Here is a 12465-nt window from a genome sequence, read left to right on the forward strand (position 1 = left end):
AACAAGACGAAGAATCTTCAAAGAATAGCTCCGACGAAGAAAACAAGTAGAAAACAAGTCTCGTAATCCAGATCCAGAAGAAGAAATGCCAAGAATTTCTCTGGAAACTATCACAGGGATAGCTCAACCACAAACATTAAAGCTTAAGGGACATATTAAGAAGTTGAACGTTATTGTGTTAATAGATTCAGGAAGTATACTCAACTTTATAGATGTCAATGTCGCAAAAAGACTAAACATTTTTGCCTATCCCGTAGCAAATTTAAAATTTATTGTGGCAGATGGAAAACGAATAGATGGAGTAGGGAAGTGCCATAAAGTTAAAATGCAACTGAACGAATACGAAATGGAGTCCAATTTTTATATGGTCCCTTTATGAGGAGTAGATGCCATCTTGGGAGTACAATGGTTGCAAACACTAAGGACGTATTCGGCAAAAAACCAAAAACAATTCATTAAGTTCAAAATGAATGGAAGGAAGTATAAGTTGTTCGGATTCCAAGCCCCACCTACCCAAGTCATTTCTTCTCAGCAAATGAAGAAGCTTATTCACAAGGGAGCCTCGGTATTTGTCGCACAATGTCAACCGTTAAAGTTATTATCGATGGAAGGGGTTCACCAACAGCCTAAAGTTTCATCCCTAATCCAGAAATATGACAAGGCTTTTCAAGATTTACCGATGAAATTACCCCTTGAAAGGAAAATTGAACATATCATTGAAGTCAAACCAGATTCAACACCAGTAAATGTAAATCCATAGCACTACCCCTCTCATCATAAAACAGAAATAGAACAACTGATACAAGATATGTTAAAGCATGGAATCATTACGAAAATTAGAAGTCCATACGTTGCACCAGTAGTATTAGTCAAGAAGAAAGATGGATCTTTCCGATTGTGTACAAATTACAGAGGATTAAACACAAATTTCCTATTCCATTCATTGATGAAATGCTAGACGAACTCCATGGCGCAGAATATTTCTAAAAATTAGATTTGAGATCAGGCTACTATCAAATTCAAGTGAGATTAGAAGACGTCGAAAAGACTACATTTAGAACTCATGAAGGGCACTATGAGTTTAAGGTAATGCCATTTGGTTTAACAAATGCACCAGCCACCTTCTAGGCAACCATGAACGAACTCTTCCATCTATACTTGCGAAAATTTGTATTAGTCTTCTTTGACGATATCCTCGTTTACAGTAAAATGTGGAAGGAGCACCTCAAGCATCTAGAGGAAGTACTTTATGTATTAGAGAAGAATCAATTTTATGCCAAGTTATCAAAATGTACCTTTGGGCAAAGGGAAGTTGAATACCTGGGACACGTCATATCCAAGGAAGGAGTCAAGGTGGACCCCAACAAAATAAAGCAATTAAATGGCCCAAACCCAAGAACATATCAAAACTGAGAGGATTTCTAGGTTTAACTGGGTGTTATAGAGGGTTCATAAAAATCTATGCACATTTGGCGGTGCCCCTGACAAACTTGTTAAAAAGGAACACTTTTCAATGGCATAACCAAGCAAATGAATGCTTCGATATTCTAAAAGAAGTGACGTCAACCACACCGGTACTGGCATCTCCAGACTTCTCCAAACCATTCATAGTCGAATGTGATGCTTCAGGGTTTGGAAATGGAGCAGTATTAATGCAAGACAACCACCCTATAGCCTTCGAAAGAAGGAAGCTTAACGAACGGGAAAGCCTGAAATCAATTTACCAAAAGGAGATGCTTGCCATTATACACGCTTTAACTAAATGGTGACAGTATCTACTCGTAAATAAGATCTCAATCCGAATCGATCACAATAGTCTTCAATTCCTACTTCAACAAAAACATTATCAATAGAACAACAAAAGTGGATGGAGAAAGTTTCAGCATTCAACCTAGAAATACTGCACAAAAAGGGAAAGGAAAATGTCATAGCTGATGCACTCTCATGGAAGGATGATGACAACACAACATGCGTCGCCTCAGTAGTTGTTCCTGACTAGTTAGACGAAATACAAGTTGAGTATGCCAAAGATTTGGACTGTGGGTCTAAGATTGAAAATATCAGTCAATATGCCAATTTTGAATGGAAAAATGACATATTATGGTACAAAGGTAGAATTTACCTAATTCCATCATCCAAATTTAGACTGAAAATAAAGGAATCTCACAGTTCTCCTGCAATTGGACATGTCGGCTTTTTCAAAACTTACTACAACATTTGGCAATCGTTTTCCAAAAGTATGTTGCTAAATGCAATGTTTGTCAGAGAAATAAGGGTGAAAATATTCCAACTCCTAGTTTACTACACCCGTTACACATTCCAAATCAAAAATGGGAGGAAATCTCAAGGGATTTCATTGAAGGACTTCCTATGTCCGATGGTAAGGACAAGATATTTGTCGTAGTGTATAGAGTCACCAAATATGCCCACTTCATGGCAATCAGAAAAACTGACACAACCAAGCAAATTGCGGAAGTGTTTTGTAAAAACATTTACAAACTACATGGTTTCCCCAAGGTTATTGTCAGTGATAGAGACACAAAATTTAAAGGCAATTTTTGGAAAGATTTCTACCACCAAGAAGGAATATCTCTCAACATGAGTTCAGCATATCACCCCCAAACAGATGGTCAGACTAAAGTTGAAAGTAAATGTTTGGAAACATATGTCCGTTGTTTCGTCACCGACAAACAAAACAAATGGTCTCAATGGCTACACCTGGCAAAATGGTGGTACAATACCACCTATCATACTTCAACTAAAATGACTCCCTTCCAAGCCCTATATGGCTATGAACCACCCAGGTGGAAGGATTTTGCGCTGCACAATTCTAAAGTTCAAGCAGTAAAGAACCACTTAGAAGAAAGCCAAAGAATTATTAACTTGTTAAAAGAAAATCTAATAGTGGCACAGAATAGAATGAAGCAACAAGCTAACCAACACCGCACCAAAAGAGAGTTCGAAGAAGGAGATTGGGTTTTCGTCAGACTTCAACCCTATAAGTAGTTATCATTAAAACAACAAGGGAAAAATAAGTTATCTCCTAAGTATTATGGACCATACCAAATAATCAAAAAAATAAGTAGTGTGGCTTATGGATTAAAGTTACCAGACCATTGTCGGATTCACAACACATTTCATGTATCAAGCCTCAAAAAGGTACTTGGTCAAAATCAAACAGTGCAAACAAAGATACCTGAGACTGACGAAGAAGGAAGGATCATATTAGAACCTGAAGGCATACTTGCCACCAAAGAGAAGGTACTACGATCCAAGACTATTAAAGAATATCTTATCAAATGGAAAAGACTACCAGAAGTCATGGGAGATAGAACGTTTTCACCAACAACACCCAACCAATGTAACAGGAATCGCCGATTCCTACGATTAATCGCGATTTTTGATCGGATCGGCTGCAGAAAGACTCGATTCGAAACTTTACGCGTCAACTCGCGTTGACCGAGTTTCACTCGTGGTCAACGCGAGTTTGACTCGCGATTGATCCGATTTTCCCGACTCTGCGATTTGTTGGCGAGTCCCGCCAATTTAGAATACGGTTTTCGCTCCTCGGTTCCGGTTTCGCGTTTATAAAATCCGTCGATTGTTTAACGGTGACCGTGATTTGGTTGGTTGATAGCGCGTTGGTGAATGGTGATACATTGGACCTTGGTTGATAGCGCGTTTGGAAGCCGCAGAGTGAGCACGCTGTGACGCTGCACAATAAGCACAGCATTCGACCGCAGCACGGGCGTCGGGCACCACAGAGCAGCGTCCACCGCAGCACGGGCACCACAGAGCAGGCTGCACTGCTGCAGCATTCAAACTTGGAAGCCGCAAAAAGGTAAATAGAGCACTTATATATGGTATCACAGTGACACAGTCATATTTTGCTGCTCAAGAGTCAAGATCATCGTATGCTTTAAAAACTGATAGTATATACAGAGCGTCTCACGATCAGAGAATTGTATCTGGTCTGTGAAAATGGGCAATAAAGAAAGAGAAAACATTTTAGCACTACAAGAACTCCACACTCTCCTCTTAGCACGCTGCACACTTGATATTTTTCACCCTTTTGACTCAGCATTACTGTGCACCTGTGGAACTGCTGTTGTATCTGATTTCGACAACAGAATAACCAACGTGAATAGATAATGAATATGAATACTGCTTCTCTAGGCCTAACCCGTCCTTCAGTGTTGTCCAACACCAATAAGAAACCCAACAGTATAGTTTTTGTACCTTTAGAAGTGACAAAAGAACACAGAAACTAAAGAAAATCTCATGACATGTAGACTTCCACACTTGCATTCTTTGTAGCATGACAAACAGGACATGTATCGAACATCATTTCACAGTCCCGGCAGAGGCAGAGGTGTCTGCATGGCAACAGCAAAATTGAAACAGCCTGCTGAAGATTACTTTTTAAGGTTGCCACCATCGCTTCATGATTCCTAGCTTTGCTCTGCCATAAATGGGCTTCTAGTTTCAGCTGTTTCACTCTCTCCTCCAATTCCATCTTTCTACGATTCACCTTTTCCATCTCCAAGTCCTTATCTCTAAGACTCCTAGAAAGAGTTTCTTCTATGACATTCAGAAGGGACCTCAAATACCTCTGCCTCTTCTCTACGAGAGATTGTCTCAAATGTTCCCCCTGTCATTTCAAAGCATCAAATCACATTTGATTTAGAACACGAATTATGCAATTTCTGGTGCAGCACGGCAGATTTAGTCTGATACATGGAACTCCAGAGTCCAGACTTAAGCTTGCATGGCATAACCAATGTGGTTACGATTTCTAACCACTTGATTAAATTGTGAAATTGAACTTTATCATGCCTTGCTCAGTTTTGAAACTGATGAACACCCAATCTTATCAATTCATGAAGTCATGTCTAAAAGCAAAATCCACTTCTTTGAAATGGCTAAAGCCTCAAACTCCCGAAACATCTTTGAGATGGAGTTTTTATAAATTGCAGGTCTTTGCAATTGGAGTTGTTCAGTCAAAGGGGTAGTTAAAGAGTCCAGACTCCAGACTATCTTCTGCTCTTTTCTTCTTCTGGACCCCTCTTCCTCTTCGACATTCTTGACACTGAGATGTTCACCTCAACAAACTGTAGATCTACTAGATTTTGCACCGAAACTTTGTCAATGTAATGTCAACGAGATATGACTACTGTAGCAGCACCGAGACACTGTGATAGATCTCAGAAGTTAAAAGTTGTTGTTCACTCATTTTAAAATTTATATATAAATTTGCAGATAATAGATATATCTGTTTATTTGTAACAGCACTCAAAGTGCTTCTAAGTTCTTATAGATTTGCTTATTAAGTTATTTCCACAATCTTGATTCTTGACAGACTTTGTTCAGTTTGTTGCTGTTCAGTGTTGATGTCTTGACTCTTGAGTCTTGACAGCATTGATGTCTTGAATCTTGATGTCTTGATCTGCTTAAGCCTTCTGTCCAGCAGAAAGGAAAAAGAGGGGTTCTGTCTTCATTTAATTTTTTAAATTTCTAGCATATTTTAAATTTTTGGATAATTTTTAAATTTGTTTTTTTGTTGTCTTTCACAGGAGCCACAAATAAAATAGAAGCCAGACTCCAGAGTCCAAATCTTAACAGAAGCCACAAATTAAACACAAGTTCAAAGCAACAACAATGCCGAGAGAGAAGGACTTTGCTTGGGCTTATTGTGACAGGATTCCCGGAGACCCCAGGCTCCTTTGTAAATTTTGCAAAACAAAATGCAGTGGAGGCATTTATAGATTCAAGTTCCACCTTGCAAAAATACCTGGCCATGATATAGGTATTTGCACCAAGGTTGACGAGAATGTCCAACACCAAGCAGCCTTGGCCCTTGAAATGTTAGAGCAGCGTAATGCCAAGAAAGCAAAGCAAACTGCTGAAATAGGAAATGTTGGAGTTGATACTTTTTCTGTCACTAGCCCCATGTCACCTCAATCTGTTGAATCCTCAATGCCGTTCCCAAGTTTTCCACACATGCCTCAAAGCCATGCCAGCCCTTCAACTCCTTCCTTGAACACTGGAGGTGGAAACATAAACGCCTTTTTTGCTCCCCGCACAAAACCCGGTTCCCAACCTACCTTGGATGGCACTGGTTGGAAAAAAAATATCCATATTCAGGCAAGGAAGGCCATTGCTAACTTTTGGTTCTATTCTGACATACCTTTCCACTGTGCCAGAAGTCCTTATTGGCAAGCTATGATTGATGCAATTGCTAATGCAGGTCCAGGGTTCAAAGCCCCTACATCAGAGAGCCTTAGGACAGATATGTTGTTAGAGAGTGTTGAAGATGTCATGCTTCTGCTAGCTGAGTTTCGTTCATCATGGGTAGAAACAGGGTGCACCATCATGAGTGATGGATGGACAGATCAGAGGAATAGAACTTTAATAAATTTCCTTGTATCTTGTCCCGCAGGCACAATGTTTCTCAAGTCAGTGGATGCTTCAGATAAGGTTAAGAGTGCCCAACTTATCTGTGAAATGATGGAGGAAGTTGTTCAAGAAGTGGGAGAAGAAAATGTTGTACAAATTGTCACCGATAATGCAGCGAATTATATGGCTGCTGGTAGACTTTTTGAGATGAGGCACCCCACTATTTTTTGGACCTCTTGTGCTGCCCATTGCATAGATTTAATGCTTGAGGACATTGGTAAGCTTCATTGGATACATGAGGTTGTGGAGAAGGCAAAATCCATAACCAAATACCTATACAACCACACTATTGTCCTAAACACTATGAGAATATACACTGAAGGTAAAGAAATTGTTCGACCTGCAGTGACTAGATTTGCAACAAATTTCATATCTTTGCAATCTGTGGTTGAGCAAAAGATAAATCTGAAGAGGATGTTCTTGGGACCTGAGTGGATGGGATCTAAACATTCCAAGACCCCTGAAGGCATCGAAATTGCTGCACTTGTGTTTAATGATGGCTTCTGGAAAGATGCTGAAGAGATTATTGTTGTGACGGAGTCCCTTGTTAGAGTTCTCAGGTACTTTTAGTCTTTTAACTTTTTCATTTTTTAAATTTCATTTCAAGCTTCTTTTTATTTACAATGTTTCATATTTCTTTAAATTTGAATGCTTGAACTTTCAGGATGGTTGATGGTGACAAACCCGCTATGGGTTACATTTATGAGGCGATGGATCTCGCAAAGGAGGCCATCAAAAGAAGATATGGGGATGATGAGACAAAGTATATGCCTCTTTGGGACATTATAGATGCACGTTGGGATAGGCAATTGCATTCCCCCTTACATGCTGTTGGGTACTTCTTAAACCCACAATATTTTTATGATAAGAGCAAATTTAATGAGGATGGGGAGGTTGGCAGAGGACTTATGACATGCTTGGAAAGGTGCTTCCCTGATCCAGAACAACAAAGTCGTGTCTTTTCCCAACTACAAGATTATAGGACACCATCTAAATTGTTTGCCTATACCAGTGCTATAAGACAAAGGTCAAAGATGTTGCCAGGTACCCAGCTTGAAGGCTTCATCAATTCATTAAATTTGTTTAAACTTTATTTTGTATGTTAAATGTTTTATTAAATTTTATTTTCTTTTTAAGTTTTTACTATTTACTAATTTGGTACTTCTAGTCTTCTACTCACAAACCCTTACCACTTGCTAGGTCTTTGGTGGCAAAACTTTGGTAGTGATACGCCAGATTTGAAGAGATTTGCCATTCGAATCTTAAACCAAGCATGCAGTGCTTCAGGTTGTGAACGCAACTGGAGCATGTTTGAGAAAATACATTCTAAGAAGCGCAACCGATTGACACAAAAGCGCTTGAATGACCTTGTATTTGTCCATTACAATCTACGACTTCGCAACAAACAAATACAAGGTGAGATTCGAGAGCTTGAATTTGAAGGTTTCATAATCTAGTTCGTACTTTAAAAGTTTAAAGTTCAAACTTCAAAGTGAAATTTTAATTCACATTTCAATGTCTCATGATAATGACAGGTATTGATCATTCACCAATTGACCTTGAAGAGTTAGATTTGCAATCTACAAATGCGGCAGAATGGGTTCAATTAGATGAGCCTCCTCTTTTCAGCCTTCATGACTTGGAGAACTTTGAGAGTCAAGCAAGCGAAGGAGCGGGAGGAATTGCTTCTAGTTCTCACTCTTAAGAGTCTTAGACTCTTAGTTGCTGATTTTTTTCTGATTAGTATGCAGTTTTTTACTTTTTTGTAAACTTTTAGAAGCATATGCTTCTAAGGACTCAAGACTCAGTGCTTTGGATCATGTGTGGACTCATAACATATATGAGATACTTATTTATTCATGATATTTTGGACATCTATTGATAATTTGATATTATGCATTGTTTGGACATACCTTTACCCAATATTAATGAAAAATGGTTTTTTTAATTCAAAATATGTGTATATTTTTATTTAATGAATTTGCCGATTTTTTCCCGATTTTTTCCCGATCCGATTAAAACTCTTCGCTCTTTTGCCTCGCCGATTTATTGCCGATTCCGAGTCTGGTAACATTGCACCCAACATTGCCTATGCTTTGAGAACAAAGCATTTTTAAGGGAGAGGCAATGTTATGAATAAAATATTCATAACTATATAATATATTAAAATAAATAATAAAATAATAATAAATAGACATTAATTAATAATTAATTAATAAATTAAATTAAATTAAGTTGCCCAATTAATTATGAAAGGGCACTTATGTCAAAAGTCGTGTCTTAACCTTGTGGCCAGTCAACTCCTATAAAGGAGAACCGCCCAAGGTCTTGTAAATCATCCATTATTGAATAATATATATATGTGTGTGTGTGTGTGTGTGTGTGCATCTATGTGCCTTCGATTGCCAAATTCAGTGAACAAGTTTTAATTGTTCCAGCCTTCATAAAAAGACCTTTAGATGCTCCCTTTCCATGTTTTATTGGGATTAAGGTCACCTAGAAGATGTGCTTGGACTGGAATGAAAATGTAGCATGTTTGACATATTCAAAGTTGGGTGTCCAATCAAATGTAACCCTAGAAGCACAGCACCCGATTCTCTGAGGTTTCTAGCACATCCTATGATTAAATTTTTCATTCAATAGTTGAGAGGAGAGCCTATAAAAGGAGGCATCACCTCGTGTGCACAGGGTGTGATTTCAGATTGGAGAAAATACCTTAACTACAGTTTGGTTGTTACAGGTATTGGGTCAGATTTAAAGCTTAATCTACAGGTTTCTAAGAAATATCTCTGTAAAGCTGCCCTTTCATGCTTGTATTCACTTCCTTGGCTGGAGGATAGTGTTTGCTGTCTACTTGTGGAGTATCACTAGCATAAGAGGGCTGTTAAGAGAGACCTGTTCATCCTCTTATAGATGTTATGAAAACAGATCTGTTATGTATTGTGTTTTCATGGCTTCTATTCAATAGAAAGCTGTTCCATTTACTCCATTCTCTCATATTTGATGTCATGTCTTAATACAAGTATTTTCTGGAAGTGCTGGCATATCTTTTGGACATTTGTACTTGTCTGTTACTCATATTTCAAAAAACTGTTAAGCTAAGTTGCACGAAACGCCAAAACAGTTCAGAGTTTCTGAAACGGGTATATTTAGAAACGTCACCTCCCAAAAAGGGAAACATCAGCCGAAACATAAACTGAAATGTCATATATGTCTAGATATATATAAAAAAAAGTTATAAATAAGTGAATAACACATTATCTTGCAAGAGAAAAGGGAATAAGGTCCATAGACGACAATTTAGAAGGAAAACCAAGTCTATATTAACTCTCATACATGATTACATGATGGTCGAGTTTCGGTCAAGTTTCGACCAACTTTCGGAGTTTCAGGTACAGGTACAGCCCGAAACACCGGGTTCTTAGAAGTTTCATGCAACATAGCTGTTAAGGGCTGGTAATGATTGCTGTTAGTGATTTGACTGAGTCATCTTTCACTCCTTGATCAGGATCTAAGCCTTCATTATCATTCTTGACTCCAGAACCCTTGGAGTAGGCACTACTCTACTGAAATCCAACACTAAATAGAATGAAAATCTCACAATAATTCTATCTTACCAATCTAAAAATTGTTACAGGGCATAAAGAACAGATTGGTAATCTTTTCAGGGAATCCCATTTTATGCTGGAAAAGAGAAAGCCTAATGAGAGGGAAGCAACCACCGAGGTGACAGTGGTGGTGCTTTTGTGATACCCTAAGTTTGCATCTTTGTTCGAGTTGAATATTTTGAAGTGCAAATTTTAGAGGTAACAAGACTTTTGTAAGCTAAACTGGAGATTAAAAAATATGATTCAAACTGCATAACACAAAACATATCATATTCGATAATTGGCCTTACACGAGGAGTTTTACTGAATGACCACTCCACTCTGTTAAACTCTTGCTTGACAAGTTCACTGTTGCCTTTAGTACGCATCACCTGCATGTATAAACACAAAAATACCAAGTTATTAAACAAAACACGTCATCATGTTTTAAATGACTACAGATACAGAAACAAAAAGAGCTGCCATGCATTATCTCCAAAAGAGAATGGAAAAGACGCAAATCAATTAGCAAACTAAGAGAGCTCACAAAATAATCTTTGCCAGTAAAGTTAATCAAAACTGCCCCTTCATTACATAACTATTTTCACTATTTCCAATTACCATACAATCACACTGAACTTCAGTTTTTTAGCTTTTCAGTTTCATTCTTCTCTATCCTCTTTCTCTGTATTCATGATTCTAGGTTTCACGTTTACAATTTAATTGGTTATTTCTTTCTTTAAACTAGTCCTTGTTATCCATTGGATTTAGCCCAGGTGGTTGTAGGACAGAGCGTTATCCTCCACCCTTAGGTTTCATTCGCATAAGGTACATGTTGAGCTCATAATGAATATATTGTTGCAACAGCTTTAAGCCCTACTATTGACCTAGCCTTTTGCCTTGAAGAATCAAGGGTTTACCCTGAGTGCCATCCTCAGAATGAGGGGAAGTGCCCAAGGGTTCTATCCAAGATATATTAACTGGAAAAAGAAACAGTCCTTGCTATTTTCATCCGCTTGATTTTTAACAGTTCTATCCAAGATATATTAACAGGAAAAAGAAACAGTCCTTGCTATTTTCATCCGCTTGATTTTTTACATGGTTACTACAGAACCCCATAGTTCAATTTTGCCACCTGTTACAAAAGAAAATACTCCATCACTCCTCCTAAGCCATGTATTCCATTAGGTCCACTCCACTTGTATAAACACTATCACAGCCCACGCATTCCTAAGACAACTCCAAGCCTCCATCCAGAAATCCAAGCTACCCTATGTTGTCTAGAGCACAAATAACTTTAACAAATGGTTCCCATGAAGTTAGAGATCCATTCAGTGCCATGTTCACCAACTCTATGTCTACAACCTTCCACCCAACACCTGCAAGTTGATCACAGATCTGCATGATTTTTGTCAGGTCACCAGCGATTGGTGTCTGATCTAGTCATCTCTATGGATCTGAATTTGTTCCACAATATCATCTTTCTATTAATGTTTTCACTTTGGTAGAGTCTAATTTGGGCATCGAACATCTCCTTCATTGTTGTCTTCTCAAATATGTGAGGAATTAAGTGATCCTTCACAGCATTCAACATCATCCGCCCAACCTTCACTTCAATTTTCCTATGTTGCCGGATCCGGCACAGGAAGGGCGAATATTGGCGTTTTGGCGGATTTGATCCGGATGCGCCAAAATACGGCTCACATATGGATGGCTGCAGATTTGATGTTTTAGGAAACATCTCGTTCTCGGATGGAACCAGTGTTGAAAATATCGGTATCGGAAAAATATCGGTGAGGGTCCAGAAAATATCTTATCGGAAATATCGGCGAAAATATCGGCAAATATCGGCAAGCATAAAAAAATGCATAATATATTCATTTTTTTCAGATTTTTAAACATATAAAGCAATAACAACATGAAATAAACACATTGGCATATAAATATGAAAAAAGCACTGATATATGATGTCAAATAGAAACGATACATGAAAGGCGATACCAAATCCTGCTGATCCCTGATAATTGTCCATTCAAGGACTGAAATGTGGATAACCAATACAAAATAACATCACATATATAAAAGTATTTCATCATCATGAGTTATATGTAGCATAACAAATAAAAATAGAAGCTATCTATCTGAAATCACTGCCCTCTCCCCCTTTTACGAGAAAACATGATGGGTTGTTTGCCAGGCCTGCCCCTAATAGTAGAAGGCCCTGACCCTGCCTCTGCACCTAATGTCAAATAATTAGTGCTAGGTATGGGGCTGTGCTCTCCTATATCTATAGCACATGGTGTTGATGTTGATGCTCCCACAATGTCCTCCTCCTCCTCCTCCTCCTCCTCCTCGTACTCCTCCTCTTCTTGCCCCTGTTCTAATGGATCATCTGGCTCTAACCATGAAGGTGACTCCTCCA

The 12465-nt window shown here is 38.4% G+C and overlaps 2 protein-coding genes across 3 annotated transcripts in view; one reads left to right on the forward strand and one right to left on the reverse strand.

The window, feature by feature from the left end:
* The window catches only part of LOC149162425 (protein DJ-1 homolog A-like), a 216798-nt gene that overhangs the window by 109031 nt on the left and 95302 nt on the right, over positions 1-12465 (reverse strand). Inside the window, exon 5 of one of the 2 annotated variants that reach the window (XM_089437266.1) lies at positions 10355-10435. The exons of the other annotated variant lie outside the window; for it this stretch is intronic. Coding sequence (XP_089293392.1) covers positions 10355-10435 — 81 coding nt within the window. The remainder of the gene's footprint in view (positions 1-10354; positions 10436-12465) is intronic. 2 annotated transcript variants of the gene reach the window in all.
* On the forward strand, positions 5659-8288 carry LOC149162426 (uncharacterized). The gene is made up of 2 exons (XM_089437615.1): positions 5659-7500; positions 7657-8288. Exon 1 carries the CDS (start codon positions 5659-5661, stop codon positions 7024-7026), a length of 1368 nt encoding a protein of 455 aa, XP_089293741.1. The 3' UTR covers positions 7027-7500; positions 7657-8288.

Source organism: Pinus tabuliformis, chromosome 5_2, assembly GCF_031772625.1.
Source record: "Pinus tabuliformis cultivar Carrire ecotype Pingquan chromosome 5_2, CPIR1, whole genome shotgun sequence".
Classification (NCBI taxonomy): domain Eukaryota; kingdom Viridiplantae; phylum Streptophyta; class Pinopsida; order Pinales; family Pinaceae; genus Pinus; species Pinus tabuliformis.